General features: G+C 45.1%; 1 protein-coding gene across 6 annotated transcripts in view; it reads right to left on the minus strand.

Annotated features, from left to right (window-relative positions):
• pex16 (peroxisomal biogenesis factor 16) overlaps positions 1–20,527 on the minus strand; it is a 47,521-nt gene that overhangs the window by 23,840 nt on the left and 3,154 nt on the right. For all 6 annotated transcript variants that reach the window (XR_006314000.1, XM_043706327.1, XM_043706328.1 and 3 more), the window contains exons 2-4: positions 10,721–10,756; positions 8,765–8,841; positions 1,259–1,392 (exon numbers count right to left, since the gene is read on the minus strand). Coding sequence is in view for 5 of the 6 variants with exons in the window: in XM_043706327.1 (XP_043562262.1) it covers positions 1,259–1,392; positions 8,765–8,841; positions 10,721–10,756 (247 nt within the window). In the remaining variant the exon portion in view is untranslated. The remainder of the gene's footprint in view (positions 1–1,258; positions 1,393–8,764; positions 8,842–10,720; positions 10,757–20,527) is intronic.

The raw sequence follows: 20,527 nt of genomic DNA on the forward strand, positions 1-20,527 counted from the left end.
GTCCTCACTTTTGCCTTCAAGGACTGTAGAACCTTGGCATCTTTATTTTTTAACTAGATGCTGCCCATTAACTTTGAACCTATACAATGCTTGACAACATGTCTCCAAAATTTCTCTCAGGGCTAGCACACAATAAAATTCCCCTTCTTTGTACTCAAAAATGACCCGATAATTGGCTGTTGAAGGGCTGTAACTGATATCAAGTAACTACATCTTCATTAGAGAGAACCTGTGCTGAGAAGATGATCAAATCTCAGAGGTGGTCCATTAAGGAAGCCGACATTTTGGACGGGGGTTGCTCTTCATCATCTGATCAGGTTGAGGGGCAGAACATTGCATGTAGGATTGGATGCAGGAGGGAAAGGAAGCAGGAACACACTGGAACTGAGTGCTGGGGTATGGCTTGTTTACGGAGGTAAAAGGGTTAACAGGCCAACCACAGCTGGTCTAGCAAAATGCCAGGTTTCCACAGAGTCATAGAGATGTACAGCATGGAAACAGACCCTTCTGTCCAACCTGTCCATGCCGACCAGATATCCCAATCCAATCTAGTCCCACCTGCCAGCACCCGGCCCATATCCGTCCAAACTCTTCCTATTCATATACCCATCCAAATGCCTTCTAAATGTTACAATTGTACCAGCCTCCACCACTTCCTCTGGCAGCTCATTTCAGACACGTAACACCCTCTGCTTGAAAATGTTTCCCCTTAGGTCTCTTTTACATCTTTAACCTCTCACCCTAAACCTGTGCCCTCTAGTTCTGGACTCCCCCACCCCAGGGAAGAGACTTTATCTATTTATCCTATCCATGCCCCTCATAATTTTGTAAACCTCTATATTGTCACCCCTCAGCCTCCGACACTCCAGGGAAAACAGCCCCAGCCTGTTTTCCTTTTAGCTCAAATCCTCCAACCCTGGTAACATCCTTGTAAATTTTTTCTGAACCCTTTCAAGTTTCACAACATTTTTCCGAATGGAAGGAGACCAGAATCGCACAAAATATTCCAACAGTGGCCTAACCAATGACCTGTACAGCTGCAACATGACCTCCCAACTCCTGTACTCAATACTCTGACCAATAAAGGAAAGCATACCAAACGCCTTCTTCACTATCCTATCTACCTGTGACTCCACTTTCAAGGATCTATGAACCTGCACTCCAAAGTCTCTTTGTTTTTGCAGGAGGTGTCAGGAAGTGAGCTGGGAGTAGGGACAGCAGACAAGGATCCAACTGAAATTCGGGGCAGGACACTTACTTGGCTAATTGGATGAGAATAATCACCAGCCAACGACACTTCTCACCCCAGAACTTGGCCGAGCACATCTCAGTGAAAACCTCTAAATGTTCCAAAACTGTCAACCACGTCATCAACCGCTGTTGAGTGCCAGACTGGGGTGGAAATAAAAAGGCAGTGAATGCACACAAACACAGACATAGTCTCCAAGCACTAGTTATTTGCAGACACAGGCATGGACGCCAAACACTGGTCAGTGCAGGCACAGGCACGGGCAGAGTCTCCGAACTCTGGTCAGTGTAGGCACAGACACAGTTCCTGAAGACCGGTCAGTGCATGCACAGACACAGTTCTTAAATGCCAATCAGTGCAGAAACTGATACAGACCCTGAACACCAGTCAGTGCAGGCACAGTCCCTGAGCAACAGTCAGTGCAGAAACAGATAGTCCCTCAGCATCAGTCGGTGTGGCACAGACACTGTTCCTGAACACAAGTGAGTGTGGTGGCACGGTGACTCAGTGGTTCGCACTGCGGCCTCACGGTGGCAGGGACCCGGGTTCGATTCCAGCCTCGGGCGACTGTGTGTCTGGAGCTTGCACATTCTCCCAGTGTCTGTGTGGGTTTTCTCCGGGGTGCTCTGGTTTCCTCCCACAGTCCAAAGATGTCCAGATGAGGTGAATTGGCTGAACTAAGTTGTCCGTAGTGTTCAGGGATATGTAATTTAGGTGCATTAGTCAGGGGAATGGGTCTGGGGGGGGGGGGGGGGATACTCTTTGAAGGGTTGGTGTTGACTTGTTGGGCCAAATGGCCTGTTTCTCCACTGAAGGGGAAAGTGGAGACACAGATATCGTCCCTGAACACAAGTCAGTGCAGACAGATACATATGTCTTTTTATAGATGGAATCCCTACAGTTGTGAAACAGGCCCTTTGGCCCAACAAGATGACACTGACGCTTTGAAGAGTAACCCACCCAGATCCATTCCCCTACTCTATTGCCCTACATTTACCCTGACTAATGCACCTAGCCTACACATCCCTGAGCACTATGGGTAATTTAGCATGGCCAACTAACCTAATCTGCACATGTTTGGATTGTGGGAGGAAACCAGAGCACCCGAAAGAAACCACACAGACACAGGGACAATGTGCAAACTCCACACAGACAGTCGCCCAAGGGTGGAATTGAACCCGGGTCTCTGGAGCTGTGAAGCAGCAGTGTTAATCACTGAGCCACAGTGCTGCCCCAAGAGTAACAAGAGTAACAAAAAGATGGGGTACTAGGCTAATGGTCGGATACTTGGTAGTGTGGATGAGCAGAGGGATCTTGGTGTCCATGTACACAGATCTTTGAAAGTTGCCACCCAGGTAAATAGTGCGATGAAGAAGGCATATGGCGTACTGGCTTTTAGTGGTAGAGGAATTGAGTTCCGGAGTACTGAGGGGTTGCTTTCATTGGAGAAAAGAAGGTTTAGGGGTAACTTGATAGAGGTGTACAAGATGATTAGGGGTTTAGATAGGGTCGACAGTGAGAATCTTTTTCCACGTATGGAGTCAGCTATTACAAGGGGGCATAGCTTTAAATTAAGGGGTGGTAGGTATAGGACAGATGTTAGGGGTAGGTTCTTTACTCAGCGAGTCGGGAGTTCATGGAATGCCCTGCCAGTAGCAGTGGTGGACTCTCCCTCTTTATGGGCATTTAAGCGGGCATTGGATAGGCATATGGAGGATAGTGAGCTAGTGTAGGTTAGGTGGGCTTGGATCGGCGCAACATCGAGGGCCAAAGGGCCTGTACTGCGCTGTATTCTTCTATGTTCTATATAATTTATGTGAACCTAATGGGCGGGTTCAGGGGTTTTTTATATATTGAATAACAGATACATGGGAGTGAGTTACGGTCCAGAATGCAGTTGAGATGTTTCGGTGGTTTATATATAGAATAATAGATCTCTGGAATCTAACTGATGGGTTGCGGCAGTTAATATAGGGAGTAAATTATATCCAGAAATAAGTTACAGATCGGAATCTAATTAAAGGCAGAAAATGTGGGTGAAAGTCATCAGGCCAAGCAGTAGCTGTGGAGAGAGAAGCAAAGCTGATGCTTGACTCTTCTTCAAATCCAAAACAGTTGGAAGATGGTGGCTTTCGAACTTTTGACAGATGTAGAAGAGAAGCAGATAGTGTGGATAGCCAGTGCAAGAGACAAAAGTGTTATTAATTGGAGTGAAAGTTAAATAGAGACATTGGAACACTGCAGTCGAACAGAAACAGTAGCTCAAGACAAAGGTGATTTACTGAGATGGCAATAACTTAAACATCGGAGTGAATCCCATGAAGAGTATAAGAAAGGCCTTCTGTGATGCTGAGAACTAATGGAGCTAAAGGTCTCATGCTTGCATCCTAAAAGAGGTTGCTGTAGAGATCGTGGATTCACTGGTTATAATTTTCCAAAATCCTTGCATTCTGAACATGTACTGGAGGATTGGAAAACTGCCAATGTGACATCTGTGTTAGAAAAAATGTTGGAATCAATTATTAAGTACGAAATAGCAACACATTTGGAAAATCATAAGCAGGGGCAGCACAGCTCACTGAAAGTGAAATCGTTTGTTTCTAACTTAGTTGAGTTTTTTTGAGGAAGTCTCAACCAAAGTAGACAGTAGCAAATCAATAGATGCTTTGTATTTGGACTTCTAGAAGGCATTTGAGAAGGTCCCTCAATAAGGTTAAGACTTAAGAGCCAATGGTGTTGGAGGTAGGATACTGGCATAGAGAATTGGCTAATGGGGAGGAAACAGCATGTGGGGATAAGGGATTCCTTTTCAGGTTGGCAACGAGTATCCAGTGGGATTTCATAGACATCAGTGGTGGGACTTATAGTTCATTGACTTGGAGGAATGAAGCAGATGTACTGTAGCCAAATTTGCAGACAACACAAAATGAGTGGAAAGACAAGTTGCCAAGAGGGATATAAACAGTTTACAGAAATATTGATAGGCTAAAAATTGGTAAATGAAGTATAATTTGGTAAAATTTGAAGTTGTTCATTTTGGAAGGGAAAATAAAAGAACAGACTATTTTATCAAAAGAGAAAAACTGCAAAAAGGGGTTCCTGTATACAAAACACAGGAAGTTAGCACACAGTGGCTCAGTGGTTAGCACTGCTGTGTTATAGCGCCAGGGACCCAGGTTCGATTCCTGCCTCGGGTGACTGTCTGTGTGCAGTTTGTGCATTCTCCCTGTGTCTGCGTGGGTTTCCTCCAGTTTCCTCCCACAATCCAGGTGAATTGGCCATGTTAAATTGCCCATAGTGTGAGCTGTATTAGTCAGGGGTAAATATACGATAGAGGAATTAGTCTGGGTGGGTTACCCTTCGGGGGTGGGGGGTGGACTTGTTGGGCCGAAGGGCCTGTGTCCATACTGTAGGAAATCTAAACAGGTGCAGCAGGTAATTAGGAAGGCTAATGGAATGTGGGTTGAAACTTTATTGCTGGAACAGCACAGCAGGTCAGGCAGCATCCAGGGAACAGGAGATTCGACGTTTCGGGCACAGGCCCTTCTTCAGGAATGAGCAGACAGTGTTCAGCAGGAGAAGATAAAAGGTAGGGAGGAGGGACTTGGAGGAGGGGCGTTGGAAATGTGATAGGTGGAAAGAGGTCAAGGTGAGGGTGATAGGTCGGAGTAGGATGGAGGCGGAGAGGACAAGAAGAAGACTGCAGGTCAGGAAGGCGGTGCCAGGCGGGAGGGATCCGGCTGAGACAAGGGGGGGGGAGGGGGGATGAAGAAACTGGTGAAGTCCAAGTTCATCCCCTGCGGTTGGAGGGTTCCCAGTCGGAAGATAAGACGCTCCTCCTCCGACCGTCGCGTTGTTGTGGTTTGGCGGTGGATGAGTCCAATGACCTGCATATCCTCGGTGGAGTGGGAGGGGGAGTTGAAATGCTGTGCTACAGGGTGGTTGGGTTGGTTCGTCCGGGTGGCCCAGAGGTGCTCTCTGAATCGCTCCGCAAGTAGGCGGCCTGTCTCCCCAATATAGAGGAGGCCACACCGGCTGCAGCGGATGCAGTAGATAATGTGGGTGGAGGGGCAGGTGAATCTGTGGCGGATATGGAAGTTTCCCTTGGGGCCTTGAAGAGAAGTGAGGGGGGAGGTGTGGGATTCCCCTCCCCTATCATATATTTCCCTCCCCTCCCCTATCAGATTTCCGTAGAGACCACTCCCTCCGCGACTCCCTTGTCAGATCCACACCACCCACCGACCCAACCTCCACTCCCGGCACCTTCCCTTGCAACCGCAGGAGGTGCAACACTTGCGCCCACACCTCCCCCCTCACTTCTCTCCAAGGCCCCAAAGGAAACTTCCATATCCGCCACAGATTCACCTGCACCTCCACCCACATCATCTACTGCATCCGCTGCAGCCGGTGTGGCCTCCTCTATATTGGGGAGACAGACCGCCTACTTGCGGAGCGATTCAGAGAGCACCCCTGGGCCACCCGGACGAACCAACCCAACCACCCTTGAATTTGAGGTCGGGGTGGAAGGTGTTCGTGTAGTGGATGAACTGTTCAACCTCCTCGTGGGAGCATGAGGTAACGCCGATACAGTCCCTTGGAATGTGGAATGTGGGCCCTTATTTCAAGGGGGTTGGAGTATAAGGAGTGGGGGGGATGTCTTATTCAAAGCACTGGTGAGATTAAATCTGGAGTACTGAGAACAGGTTTGATCCCCTTCTTGAAGAAAATGGATTACTTAATTCGAGGCAGTTCAGGGTAAGTTCACCAGAATGATCCCCAGTATGGAGGGATTGTCTTAAGAACAAAGGTTAAGCAGGTTAGAACTCCTCATTGGAGTTTGGAAGAATGAGGGTGATCTCATTGAAATATATCCGATTCTTAAGGGGCTGAACTCTGCTTCCCTCCCCCATCAAACTTGTTTTCCTCTGAACGCTTTGTTCTCTCAAGGCCAAGCCCGGTCTTGGTCACAAACGTGCTGATAAGAGTCAGGCATGCCAACCCCTACCCAGCAGAGGCTGAGCACCAACTCTCAGACACATCTTCCTATTCCTTCCACCCTAACAACCATGACCTCACCATTGAACATCAAGCTGTTGTTTCCAGGACTGACACTGACAACATCTCCTCCACAGATCTCCCGTCCATACCTTCCACACAACCCACTTCAACTGCCTTCCCAAAATCCATAAATGAGATTGCCATGGAAGACCATCATTTCAGCCTGTTCCTGTCTCACTGAATTCATTTCATCCCAACCTGACTCAACATTCCCCTCCCCCCCGCCCCCCGTTCAGTCTCTCCCTACTTACATTTCTGATCCTGCTGAGACTTGACAGCAGTTCCACAATTTCTGATTTTCTGGCCCAAGCTACCTCTTCATGCTCATCCCCACCACGATAGTCTGAAAGCTGTCTGCGTCCTCCTTAAAAAGAGGCCCAACAGTCCCCATTGACCGTCATCCACCTTCACCTAACTCAGCTAGTTTTCACCTTGAACAAATTCTCCTTTAACGCATCTCACTTTCTCCCAAAGGACAGTGTCCAAAGCCACTAGCATCCACATGTGGACTATATGTTGTTGCAATCCACTTTCTCCAGTATATTGATGGATGTCACCAGTGCCACCGTCTTCCCTCGTCCAGATTTGAAAAAAATCACCAGTATTGCTTTTAATTTCCATCCTTCTCTCACTTCCACTTGGTCCATCTTTGGCTCTTTCCTCTCCTTCCTTGATCTGAAGATAGGCTGTCAACCAGTATTAATTACAAATGCTAAATAAAAACCGAAAGAACTGCAGATACCGTAAATCAGAAACAAAAAAAAGTTGCTGGAAAAGCTCAGCAGGTCTGGCAGCATCTGTGAAGGGAAATCAGAATTAACGTTTCGGGTCCAGTGACCTTTCCTCAGAACTGCTGGACCTGATTTCTTAACTCTGATTTCTCTGCACAGATGCTGCCAGACCTGCTGAGCTTTTCCAGCAATGTCTGCTTTTGTTTCATTATAAATGCACTGACTCTCACTGTTAACCGTGACTACACTTCCTCACACCCTGTCTTCTGCAAGGACACCATTGTGACACCAACTTCCCTTCCGCTGATGATCTGATGATGCTACTTGGGGTGCCTCTGATATTACCTCCTTTTCCTTCAGCCGAGGACTTCCCTCCATTGTGATTGTTAATGTCTCCAGCTGTATCTGAACCATCTCCCATGCTTCTGCTCAGATATCTTATTTCCTCACCCAGAACCATATCTCCCACTAGGTACCTCTTGTCCTCACTTTCCACCCCACTAGTCTTAGCATTCAGAGGATCATCCTCCATTATTTCCACCACTTCCAGCAGGATGCCACCACGAAATGCACCTTCCCCCTCCCCTCCACTGTTAGCATTCTGAGGGACTGTTCCCTACAAAACACCCAGTCCACTCCTGCATCATTCCTAACATTTCCTCAGTCCCCTCAGGACACCTTCCCACACAATCTCAGGTGTAACCTCCTCCTCCTCCCTCCTCACTGTCCAAGGTCTCAAACACAACTCCAAGTGAAGCAGCATTTCACTTGTACTTCCTTCAATCTAGTCTACTTTTGTGAGATCAAATGCAACTGCGTGAGAACTGTGTGGAACACTTGCGTGACATGTGCAGGAATGACCCTGACCTTCCAATTGCTCTTATGCTAATACTTTTGTCCTGGGCCGGCTGCTAAGTGTCAACGAAACAAAACACAAGCTCAAGGAACACCGCTTCATTTCCTACTTAAGCACTTTATAACCTTATGGATTCGTCACTTGAATTTCACCACCTCAGAGCCTGATCTCATGGCATTTGTCTTCCATTTTTCTGCATTCTTCTCCTCCGTGCCCCAATACCCTATCTTATTTGTGCCTTGCTTACTTTCTCACAGCAGTCAGTGCACATTTACCCCTTTCACACCTTAATCTACAACTACTTTACATCTCTACCTCGCTTCCACCACAATTAACAACCCGTTTGTCTTTTGCACTAAGCACCGCATCATATATTCCCCTCACTTCCCCACAGCCTCTGTCAAATGTATGGAACCATCATTTTCCAATCCCTTTCAGCTTTGAAGAGTCATACTGGACTTGAAATGTAGATGCAGCCAGACTTACTGAGTTTCTCCTGTAATTGTTTTACAATTCCTGTATCTGCACTATTTTGTGTATATCTAATGGAAGGATTCACTTGGCTAAATGTAGGATAAGAGATACCCAGGAGTGAGTTACAGACTGGAATCTAATTGAGAGGCTTTGCGCATGTATATATAGAATACTAATTACCCGGGAGCGACTTCCAAACTTGAAATCGAATGGGAATATTCAGTGTGGTTTATAAACAGAATAAAATATATCTGGATGGGAGAGATAGCCAGTGTTTAAATCCTAAATATCAGGATATTTTTTACAATAGCCATGCATGAGAAGGGGCTGGTGTTTGTGTTTTGGCTTTCGTCCTGCATGTCAGTGGTCAAACGTCCCTCCTGAAGTAGTACTTACCACCAGCGGTGTTGGAGCAACACCTTTCCTGAGGATTCCATCATTGACCAGCACCAGCAAATTGGATGCAGAGTACACTGTCGAGTGGAGAGAAACCCATGTGAAATAATGACACCAGACAGAATAAGCAAAAACTGAACTGTAAAGAACTGTTCTGCAGTCCTCACTTTCTCCTAGTTGATAAACAATCATCCAATCCCCACTTCAGCAATACAATAGGCAAATCCTGCCCTATACACTTTTCAATGTGAACAACAAGGTATTGTGGTCTGAGCACACTGCCATGCAAAACCGCACTATATCCTTTCCATTTCATTTCAGGCCTGTTTCCGAACCACCTCTCTCTCACTCCACACGAGTTCCTTTACACAAACAACCATATTACAATGCACCTCAACCCCTACCACTTCCGGTCAGTGCCGAGAGCATCACAGGCATTAAGTCACACTACCTCATGGAATTCCCAAGTCTATCTACTTGAATCTCTCATGCAGCCCCTTGTCCAAGAAACCAAGGGTATGTTCAGCAGGGATCAGGAATTGTCAGAAGTTAATCCCCAATCACAGGGACCTGCTCTGTGATCAGCAGAATGTTCTCAATACCTGGGCACCTCATCTGTATGTGATCAGCATACTGTCCTCAATAAAGAGACAAGCTGTGTAGCTGTGATCAGCAGACTGTCCTCAGTACCTATGCACCCAGCCTGTCTGTGATCAGCAGACTGCACTAACTACCTATAGGCCTTGTCCATAGTGATCCGCAGACTGTCCTCAATGCAGAGACATTCCACCTAGCTGAGTTTAGGAGATCATTCACAGTTTAGGGACACCATGTCTGCTTGTTGTCAGCAGAACGTCCTTAGTTCCCTCATACAACTTGCGTGTTAAGCAAACTGTCCTCAGTATCTGTATAGCCTGCTTGTCTGTGTTCAACAAACTCTACTCAGTACGTGTACACCTTGTCTGTCTATGATCAGCATACTGTCCTCAGCAGCTGTTCATTGTCTGCCTGTGATCAGCAGACTGCACTCAATATCTGGCAAAATTGAGGACTGCTGATGCTGGAATCAGAGTGGGCAGCACGGTGGTTAGCACTGCTGCCTCACAGCGGGTTCAATTCCCGCCTCAGGCGACTCTCTGTGTGGAGTTTGTACATTCTCCCCATGTCTGCGTGGGTTTCCTCTGGGTGCTCCGGTTTCCTCCCACAATCCAAAAGTGTGCAGGTTAGGTGAATTGGCCGAGCTAAATTGCCCGTAGTGTTAGGTGAAGGGGTAAATGTAGGAGAATGGGTCTGGGTGGGTTGCGCTTCGGCAGGTTGGTGGGGACTTGTTGGACCGAAGGGCCTGTTTCCACACTGTAAATAATCTGTAATCTGTAGGTCTAGATTACAGTGGTGCTGGAAAAGCATAGCAGGTCAGGCAGCATCCGAGAAGCAGGAAAATAGACGTTTTGGGCAAAAGCCCTTCAGGCTTTTCCAGCACCCCTCTAATCTAGACTTTGCACTCAATATCTGTAGACTCCTTCTGCCTGTGATCAGCAGACTGCGTTCAAAACCTTTACACGCTTTCCACCTGTGAGCAACAGACTGCACTCAATACCTGTACACTCCTCCTGTCTGTGATCAGCAACTGCATTTTATACTTAACAATAAAAACAAAGAACTATGGATGCTGGAAATCAGAAACAACATCAGAAATTGCATGAAAAACTCAGCATTCTGGCAGCATCTGTGGAGAGAAAGCAGAGTTACCATTTCAGGTCTAGTAACAGCGCAATTTCACATTTTGTTTCTGCATTTTATGCCTGTATACTCCTTCTGTCTGTGACTAGCAGACTGTCGTCAGTATAGGTATAGTTCAGCTGTGATATTTCTACGGATTGTAATTAAACTTCTCAATGCTACTGTAAATACTGCACTCCCTTACACCCGCTCCCGGTTCCACTTCTTTATACATACCAAGCTCAGAGAGTTCATGAGAATCTGCAAACCGCCCTGTAAAAGAAAGGAGAGACTCTGTCACTTTAATCTTGCCAGTGACTGAACTCAGCGATGTTTCCTGTCTCCCAGAGTCCCTGCCAAGGTCAGATCAAGATTCACGACAAGGGAGAGCAGGGAATTGAAATGCAGAATTGTGCACTGAAAAGGAACATTTAAGAAAAGGTGATTGGAATCTGACACAATGTCACATTATGTTTAAAAGTGATGTTGCAAAGTTTGAAACTAGGTCTGAAGCTGAAACAAAGTCAGTTTGCGAGGTTCAGAGGGGGTGCTGGCTGAAAAATGCTGGGGAGATTCAGTCAAAATGCTGGTGGATAATCAATAGTAAACATTTTTAAAAATGTGTAATTCTCAACAAATATTAATTCACTTCCAGAAAATTCTGCAACTAAAATAGCCCAACAGTGGCTAAAGAGTTAAAAGGAATTTACAATGTTGTCAAAAGAATAGAAGGTTTCAAATAGATAAAGAACCAGACTGACAAACTGCCGCAAAAGACAAAGCAGTTTTCAAGAGTTGAGAGAAGCAGGCAAGGAGAAAGGAAAAGGTTTGCCAAGTCCCTTACAGGCAGAACAATGAGAGCTAATGATCAGAGACTGGTTACAGTGCAAGAGGCCATCTGGCTCATGATATATATGCTGTCCCTGTGCAAGAAGGTGGTCATTCTGCATGGTGTCATTCTCCTGTCTTCTCTGTGTAACATTGCTCATTCTTCCTTTTCAGATAACCTTCTAATTCCCATTTGAATGGTTCATTTAGACCCGCCTCCACTACAATCTCAGGCAGTGCATTGTAGATCTTAACCACTCACTGTGTGAAGAACCGTAAGACAACGAACAGTACAGCAGGGTCGAGACAGTGTGGTGCTGGAAAAGCACAGCAGGTCAGGCAGCATCTGAGGAGCAGGAGAATCAACATTTCGGGTAAAAACCCTTCATCAGGAATCAGGGAACAGGCCCTTTGGCCCACTAAGACTGCGCCAAGGCATAATGCTTTGCTGAAGTAAAAGCCTTTTGCCTCTATGCAGTATGTATTCCTCTATCCCCTGCCTATTCATATGTCTGTCAAAATGCCTCTTAAATGTTGCTATTGTATTCGCTGCCTTCACCACCATCTCTGGCTGCACGTTCCAGGCATTTATCACTCATTGTATAATAAACTTGCCTCTCATATCTCCATTAAACTTACCCCCTTTTACCTTATCTTAGCAATTCACATTTTTACCCTGGGGAAAAAAAAGACTCTGCTACCCATTCCGTCCATGCTTCTTATCATTTTGCAAACTTCTAACAGGTTATAAGACCACAAGACCATAAGACATAGGAGCAGAAATTAGGCTATTCAGCCTATCGGGTCTGCTCCACCATTCAACATTGCTGATAAATTTCTCAACCCCATTCTCTCGCTTTCTCCCTGTACCCTCTTGATCCGCATGAACATATCTATCACTGTATTAAATATACTCAATGACCTGGCCTCCACGGCCTTTTGTGGCAATGAATTCCATAGATTCCCCACTCACTGGCCAATGACGTTTCTCCTTATCTCTGTTCTAAAAGGTCTTCCCTTTACTCTAAGGCTGTGCCCTCGGATCCTAGTCTCTCCTACCAATGGAAACATCTTCCCAACATCTACCTTGTCCAGACCATTCAGTATTCTGTAAGTTTCGATTAGATGCCTCCTCATCCTTCTAAACTCCATCGAGTATAAACCCAGAGTCCTCAAACGTTCCTCATGTGTTAAGCTTTTCATTCCTGGGACCATTCTCGTGAACCTCTGAACACAGGCCAGGGACAGTACATCCTTCTGGAGATACGAGGCCCAAAACTGTGCATAATTCTCCAACTGTGGTCTGACCAGAGCCTCAGAGAGCCATAGAAGTACATCCTTGCTTTTGCCTTGGAGCAATCTTCGAGGGTTCCTCATGCTTTGACATTCAGGTGAAAGCAAACCAAGTTTGTTCAATCACTCCTCATAGCTATTACCCTCCATACCAGGCAACATCCTGATAAACCATTTCTGTACACTCTCCAAAGCCTCCACATTCTTCTTATAGTATGGCAATCAGAATTGTAAGCAATATTTTAAATGTGGTCTAACGAAAGTTCTACACAGCTGCAACGTGACTTGCCACTTTTATACTCTATGCCCCGACTGATGAAGACATGCGTGCTACGTGCTCGGGAGACACCACCTTTCCTGCACAAAGCCATGCCGCTTATTGCTAAATAAGTCCATATTTTTTCCAAATGTGAGAAATTCCTATCCCCAAGAAACTTCTCCAGTAATTTCCCCAACACTGACACAAGATTCACTGGCCTGTAGTTTCTCGAATTATCCCTGTTGCCCTTCCTAAACAAAGGAACAATTCTCCAGTCCTCTAGGACCTCTTCTTTAAATAAAGAGGATATAAAGAGCTCAGCAATTTCCTCACCTGCCACCCTCAGCATTCTGGGATAGAACCCTTCAGATCCTGGGGACTTGTCTACCTCAATGCTTTTTAAAACACCCAACACTACCTCCTTTAATATAACGACATGCCCGAGAACAGCAACGTACTCCTCTTGATACTCACCATTCTGCATGTCCTTCTCCTCACCCACATCCTCCAGCTCCACGCATAACTTTCCTCATTTGTCCCTGAGTGGGCTTAATTTTTCCTTAGCTACCCAAGACGTTGCAGCAGAAGAAAGTCATTCAGCCCCTTGCGTCTGCTCCACCTGTCATGGTCCATCTTACAATCCTCAACTCCACTTTCCTGCTTTACTTCATAACCCTCGATTTCCTGACGGATCAGAAATGGTGCATCTCAGCCTTGAATATAGGTAAGGACCCAACCTCTACAGTCCTCTTCAGGTGAAGAATACCAGAATCATGACACTCAAAAATATTCCGCCTCATCTCTAGCCTTACATGAGAGACCACTTACTTTGGGATTATGCTCTGTGATACTACACCTACTCTACACAAGGAGAAACAACATCTCCACATCTATCCTGTTGAACCCCTTTCAGAGTTTGTTTCATTAAGGTCTCCTCTCACCCTTCCAAACTTCACTGAGTCCAAGCCCAACCTACCCAACGCTCCTCATAAGAAAGTCATTCCAAACCTGGTATCAGCTGAGTGAACCTTCTCTGGACTGCCTCCAATACTATCATATATTTCCTTAAAGGAACCAAGCCTGTTCACAGTATTCCACTCAAGTTTGACTCATACCTTGTACAATTTTAGCAAGACCTCTCCATTTTAATTCTCCATTCCCTTTGACATAAAGGCCAACATTCCATTTGCCTTCCCTATTAGCTATTGTTTTCCCACATGTCGTCATTGCTTCTTTTGTTAGTCACCTTCCACCTTCAGGTTCTCCAACCTTCCCACCAATAGGAATCGTCTTCTCTATTTATTTCCTTGCACTCTCTGCCCCATTAATAAAACCCAGGATACTGTATGCTTTATTAACCACGGTCTCAACGTTCCTGTCCTTCAATTACTAAAGAGACACACACCCAGCTTGCTGAGCTCTTGCAGTTCCTTTAGTATTGTACCTTTGAGTTTATCCTGTCTCTCCATGTTCTTTCTACCCAAAGACATTACCTCACACTTCTCTGCACTGAAATTCATGTCCCATCTATACACTCACTTCATCAACTTGTCAATGTCTTTTTAAAGTTCTATACTGTCTTCCTCTCAGTTTATAATTCTTCCATATTTCATGACATACGAATAGACCAAGGAGCAAGAGGAGGCCACTCGACCCTCGAGCCTGCTCTGCCATTCAATAAGATCTTGACTGATCTGATTTTAACCTCAATCCTACAATCCTGTATATCCCTGATAATCTTTCCTCCTATTGGTAATCAAAACTACCCCTGCCATAATTAAAGATTCTGTATCAACTACCTTTTTCCAAAGATGCTCAACCCTCAGCAATGTTTTCCTCATCTGTCTCAAATGGGCTACCCGTTATTTTTTAACTATGACCTCTCGCTCTAGCTCTAGATTCTCCCACAAGAGGAAACAATCCTTTCCATATCCACCCAGTCAAGTCCCCTCACCTCTGACTTACTCTAAACTCAATAAGATACAGGCCTAGCCCACTTAGCCTTTCCACACAATGCAATCCATTCATTTGGGGAACTCCACGACAAACCTTCTTCCAGCCTGAGAAATATCCATTCACCATTCCTTTCCATTTCCTATCACCTGACCAGTTCCATATCCATTTTGTAAGCAGCGAAAGAGGAAATGGCTGAGGTGTCAAACCTCTCTCATAACTTGTGGAAATGCAGGGTCAAATAAGAATGTGAAAGTTAAATCATATGAAGAAAATACGCTGGGAAGAAATAATTAACTTAAAAGTGATGCATTCCCAGCCTTTATTTTACATTTTTAAAAAGGCAGTTGCAGAGGTAGGGGAAATGCATTTTGATCTTCCTGAATGTCTGGACTTAAGCAAATCCCACGGATTCAAAGGCGACTCTTCAAACATATTAATCCTAAAAGGTTAGTGAAGGATAGAGTGCGGCCCCAAAGGAACAAACAGGACAAGCTTCTCATTGAAACAAAGGGTATAGCAGAGGCATAAAATTAATATCTTACTTCTGTCTTACCCAAATATTGTCAAGGGCCTAGTTGAAAACATGGGTGTTGAGCAACTGAGTAGTACAGTGATAGAAGAGGTGCTAAAAAGACTGGCAGCACTCCAAGTAGAAAACTCACCAGGTCAAAATGGGAAGCATCCTAGATCATAGAATCTCTCCAGTGTGGAAGCAGGCCATGTGGCCCATTGATTCCACACTGACCCTCTGAAGAGTGTCCCACACAGACCAACACCACCCCCTCCTCCCACAGCCTTATAACCCTGCATTTCCCATGACTAATCCACCTAGCCTGCATGTCCCTAGATACTATGGGCAATTTAGCATGGCCAATCCACCTAACCTGCACATCATTGGATTGTGGGAAGACACCCACGCAGACACAGTGAGCATGTGCCAATGTGTACAGACAGTCACCCAAGGCTGGAATCGAATCCCTAGTGCACTGAGGCAGCAGGGCTAACCAAAGGAGCCACTGTGCTGCTCCTGACTTGCTGAGAGAGGTAAGGAAACAAATCGCAGAGCCACTCAGAAATTTTCTGGGCCTCTCTGAACATTATTATTTTCAGGGGACAGGAAGGACTGCAAATGTGACACTGCTGTTAAAGAAAGGGTCAAAGGGTAACCCAAGAAAGTACAAATTTGAAAGCTTGATGTCAGTCTCAACAGTGAGAAAACTGATGGAGGCCATAATATGGGATAAGATAAACATACACTTAGAGAAAAATAAGTTAATACTAAACAGTCGACATGGCTTTGTCAAGGGCAGGTCATGTCTGACAAACTGAGTTTTTTAACAAGATAACATAAGCAATGGATGAGGATGGTGCTCTGGATGTTGGCTATTTGGACTTGCAGAAAGCATTTGCTATGGTGCCAATTAGGAATTTTTGATATTGATGAGTCCTTGGAAGCACGGATTCGAAGTTGGCTAAAGGACTGGAAATTGAGGGTAGGTATAGATGGATATTTCTCAGATTGGGAACAAGTTGAAAGTGGCGTTCCCCAGGAAACGTTGTTGTTACCCTTGGTTTTTCTGATTTACATAAATGATTTAGAGATAGGTGTTGGGGAAAAACCTCTAAATTTGCAGATGTTCCTAAGCTAGGGAGAATAGTAAATTATGAGGATGACGTTGAGTGACTTCAGAGAGACACTGACAAGTTGGACAAATGGGCAGAAACCTTGTAGATAAATTTCAAATGTACTGTAATGCATTTTGGTAGAAGAAACATGGAGAAACAATACAAGCTCAATGGGACAACCTTGAAGAGAGTACAGGAGCCGAGGGACCTTGGGGTTCACATGCATAATTCCCTGAGGGTGGCCAGACAAGTTGAACCAGTTGTTAAGAAGGGTTCATAAATAGAGGCACTGAGTATAAAAGCAAGGAAATGATTATAGGCCAGTGATCCTCACATTGGTGATCGGGAAATTATTGGAAAAGATTCTCAGGGACAAGATCTATATGGACTTAAAATAGACAGAATGGCTTTGTACGGGGAGGTCACACTTCACTAAATTGATCGAGTTTTTTAAGGATGTGACAATGATTGATGAGGTAAAAGTCGTTTATGCTGTCTACATTGACTTCAGTAAAGCCTCTGACAAGGTCCTTCATAGCAGACTGGTACAAAGGTGAAGTCACATGGTCTCAGGGGTGAGCTGGCAAAATGGATACAGAACTAGCTTAGTCATAGAAGATACAGGGCAGCAATGGAAGGATGCTTTTTGGAATGCAGGGCAGCAACTAGTGGTGTTCCACAGAGATCAGTGCTGGGACCTCTGCTGTCTGTGGTCTACATAAATGATTTGGAGGAAAACATGGCTGGTCAAATTTGTACATTTGCCGACGATACAAAGATTGATGGAGTTGTGGATAGTGAGGAGAATTGTCAGAGGATATAGCAGGATATAGATCAGTTGGTGGCAGGTAGAGATTAATCTGGACAAATGTGAGGTGATGCATTTTGGAAGGTCAAGTACAGCTGGAAATTATACAGTCAGTGGCAGAGACTTTAGGAGTATTGATATACAGAGAGATCTGAATGTGCAGTAGAGAAAACGTAGTGAAAAAAGGCCTATGACGTGCTTGCCTTCATTAGAAGGGGCATTGAGTATAAGGATAGACAAGATTAGAATGGCGCTGGAAAAGCACAGCAAGCCAGGCAGCATCCGAGAAGTAGGAAAATCAATGTTTCGGGCAGGAGCCCTTCCTGCTCCTCGGATGCTGCCAGGTTTGCTGTGCTTTTCCAGCGCCATTCTATTCTTGACTCTGGTCTCCAGCATCTGCAGTCCTCACTTTCGCCTAAGGATAGATAAATTTTGCTGCAGCTTTACAGAATTTTAATTATCCCATACTTCCAATATTACTTAGTGTTCTGGCCACCACACTGGCAGAAGGATGTGGATGTTTGGGCAGGGTACAGAAAAGGTTTACCAGGATGTTGCGTGGTATGGGGGATTTTAGCTATGAAGAAAGGTTGGATAGACTGGGTTTGTTTTCACTCGACTTCAGGATGTTGAGGGGGTGACCTGAAGAAGTTTAGAAGATTGTGAAAGGCATGGATAGAGTGGAAAGTAAGAGGCTTTTTCCCAGGGTGAATGGGTCACAGATTCAAGGTGCAGGGGGAGTTTAAAAATGCGAGGCACATCTTTGACACAAAGGGTGGTGAGTGCCTGGATAGTGCTGCTAGAGGAAGAGATGGACAGCAGACGCAATAGCAGCATTCAAAAGGCACCTAAATGATTATGTGAATAGGAAGGGAATAGAGGGATATAGATCCTGTAAGTGAAGACAGTTTTAGAACGGAAGAGCAAAATGTGTCAGCACAGGCTCGGAGGGCCAAAGGGCCTGTTCCTGTGCTGTATTGTCCTTTGTTTGATGTTATACACTTACAAATCATTGGTCAAATCACATTTGGAGTGTTGTGATCAGTTCTGGAACCCTGGCTAGACTTAAAGGGAGATTTACAAGAATGATACCAGAATGAGAGTTTTTCTTCAGAGAATGGTTAGGATTTGGAATGCATTGTCTGGGTGAGTAGTGGAGGTGGTTTCAAAAGGGATATATCTTTGAAAGTGATGAATTAAGATAGCTACAGAGATACAGCTGGAGAACAGATTTAGCAGAGTAGCTCTTACAGGAGCTGGTGAAGACAAAACGGGTTGAATGACCTCCCTGTGTAATGTAAAATTCTACAACTGTGATGGTACAGTCCTTCCAGAAGAGGGCGAAAGACAGAAATTTCTAAAGAGTATGTTGCATTTTAAAAGTTTTTCAGAGTATATCAAGGTCATTAGGAGCGGAGCTAATAAAGGGAGGAGAGTATCTGAAGCAGTTTTGGGAGAGAACACCTAAACATAGCCCCACTCACCTACTCTGCTGTAAGATAGGAGATCACAGGCAGAGTAAGGGGGAACAATTCCTCCCCCTCTCACTGAACTATTGAGATCATGTCTCATTTGGGAGGATTTTTGACTGAGAATGTGTGCAGGGAAAGAGTTGAGTTTTGAGTTTTGTGAAACAAGAGGTTCAACCCAGCATGACTAAGATCAGATAAGATCTTGCAGTTAACAATGGGGTGCGGGACGCAAGGGTAATGGGTCAGCAAGGTGGAAAAGCATTCATATGTAGAGCCATTTAACAATATTGGAAGCATTCAGTATGTAAGGTCAGTTTAACAAGCTGAAAATTATTCATTGTGTGAAGCCAGTTAAAGTAATGAACATTCATTGTGTAACAGCAAAGGGCTTAATCTTTACTGTGACACCCAATAAGAAATGAGCAGTCACCTTGTTGGGTGTTTACTAGAGGCCCCCCAATAGCAGCAGATATGTGGAGAAACAGATTGGGAAACAGATTTTGGAAAGGTGCAGAAGCCACAGGGTAGTAAGTCATGGGCGATTTCAACTTCCCAAATATTGTTTGGAAGCTCTTTAGATCAAGTAGATTGGACGGGGCGGTGTTTGTGCAGAATGTCCAGGAAACTTTTCTAACTCAGTATGTAGACTGTCCGACCAGAGGGGAGGCCATATTGGATTTGGTACTCGGTAACGAACAAGGACAAGTGATGGGCTTGTTAGTGGGTGAGCATTTTGGTAATGGTGACCACAATTCTGTGACTTTCACCTTTGTTATGGAGAGAGATAGGTGCATGCAACAGGGTACGTTTTACAATTGGGGGAAGGGTAAATACGATGCTGCAAGACAGGATCTGAGGAGCATAAGTTGGGAGCATAGGATGTCAGGGAAGGATGTCATTGAAATGTGGAACTTTTTCAAGGAACAGATACGACGTGTCCTTGACATGTATGTACCTGTCGGGCAGGAAAGAGATGGTCATGTGAGGGAACCTTGGTTGACGAGGGAGGTTGAATATCTAGTAAAGAGGAAGAAGGAGGCTTACATAAGGCTGAGGAAACAAGGTTCAGACAGTTGGAGGGATATAGGATAGCCAGGAGGGAGCTGAAGAAAGGGATTAGGAGAGCTAAGAGAGGGCATAAAAAATCTTTGACGGGTAGGATCAAGGATAACCCCAAGGCCTTTTATCCGTATGTGAGAAACATGAGAATGACGAGCACGAGGGTAGGTCCGATCAAGGACAGTAGTGGGAGACTGTGTATTGAGTCGAAAGAGATAAGAGAGGTCTTGAATGAGTACTTTTCTTCAGTATTTACAAATGAGAGGGACCGTATTGTTGAAGAGGAGAGTATGAAACGGACTGGTAAGCTAGAGGAGATACTTGTTAGGAAGGAAGATGTGTTGGGCATTTTGAAAAACTTGAGGATAGACAAGTCCCCCGGGCCTGACAGGATATATCCTAGGATTATGTGGGAAGCAAGAGAGGAAATTGCAGAACCGTTGACACTGATCTTTTCGTCTTCACTGTCAATGGGGGTGGTGCCAGGGGACTGGAGAGTGGCGAATGTTGTGCCCCTGTTCAAAAAAGGCAATAGGGATAACCCAGGGAATTACAGGCCAGTTAGTCTTACTTCGGTAATCGAAAGGGTACTGAGGGATAGGATTTATGAGTATCTGGAAAGACACTGCTTGATTAGGGACAGCCAGCAAGGATTTGTGAGGGGTAGGTCTTGCCTTACAAATTTTATTGAATTCTTTGAGGAGGTGACCAAGCATGTGGACGAGGGTAGAGCAGTGGATGTA

Source organism: Chiloscyllium plagiosum, chromosome 16, assembly GCF_004010195.1.
Source record: "Chiloscyllium plagiosum isolate BGI_BamShark_2017 chromosome 16, ASM401019v2, whole genome shotgun sequence".
NCBI classification, from domain to species: Eukaryota; Metazoa; Chordata; class Chondrichthyes; order Orectolobiformes; family Hemiscylliidae; genus Chiloscyllium; species Chiloscyllium plagiosum.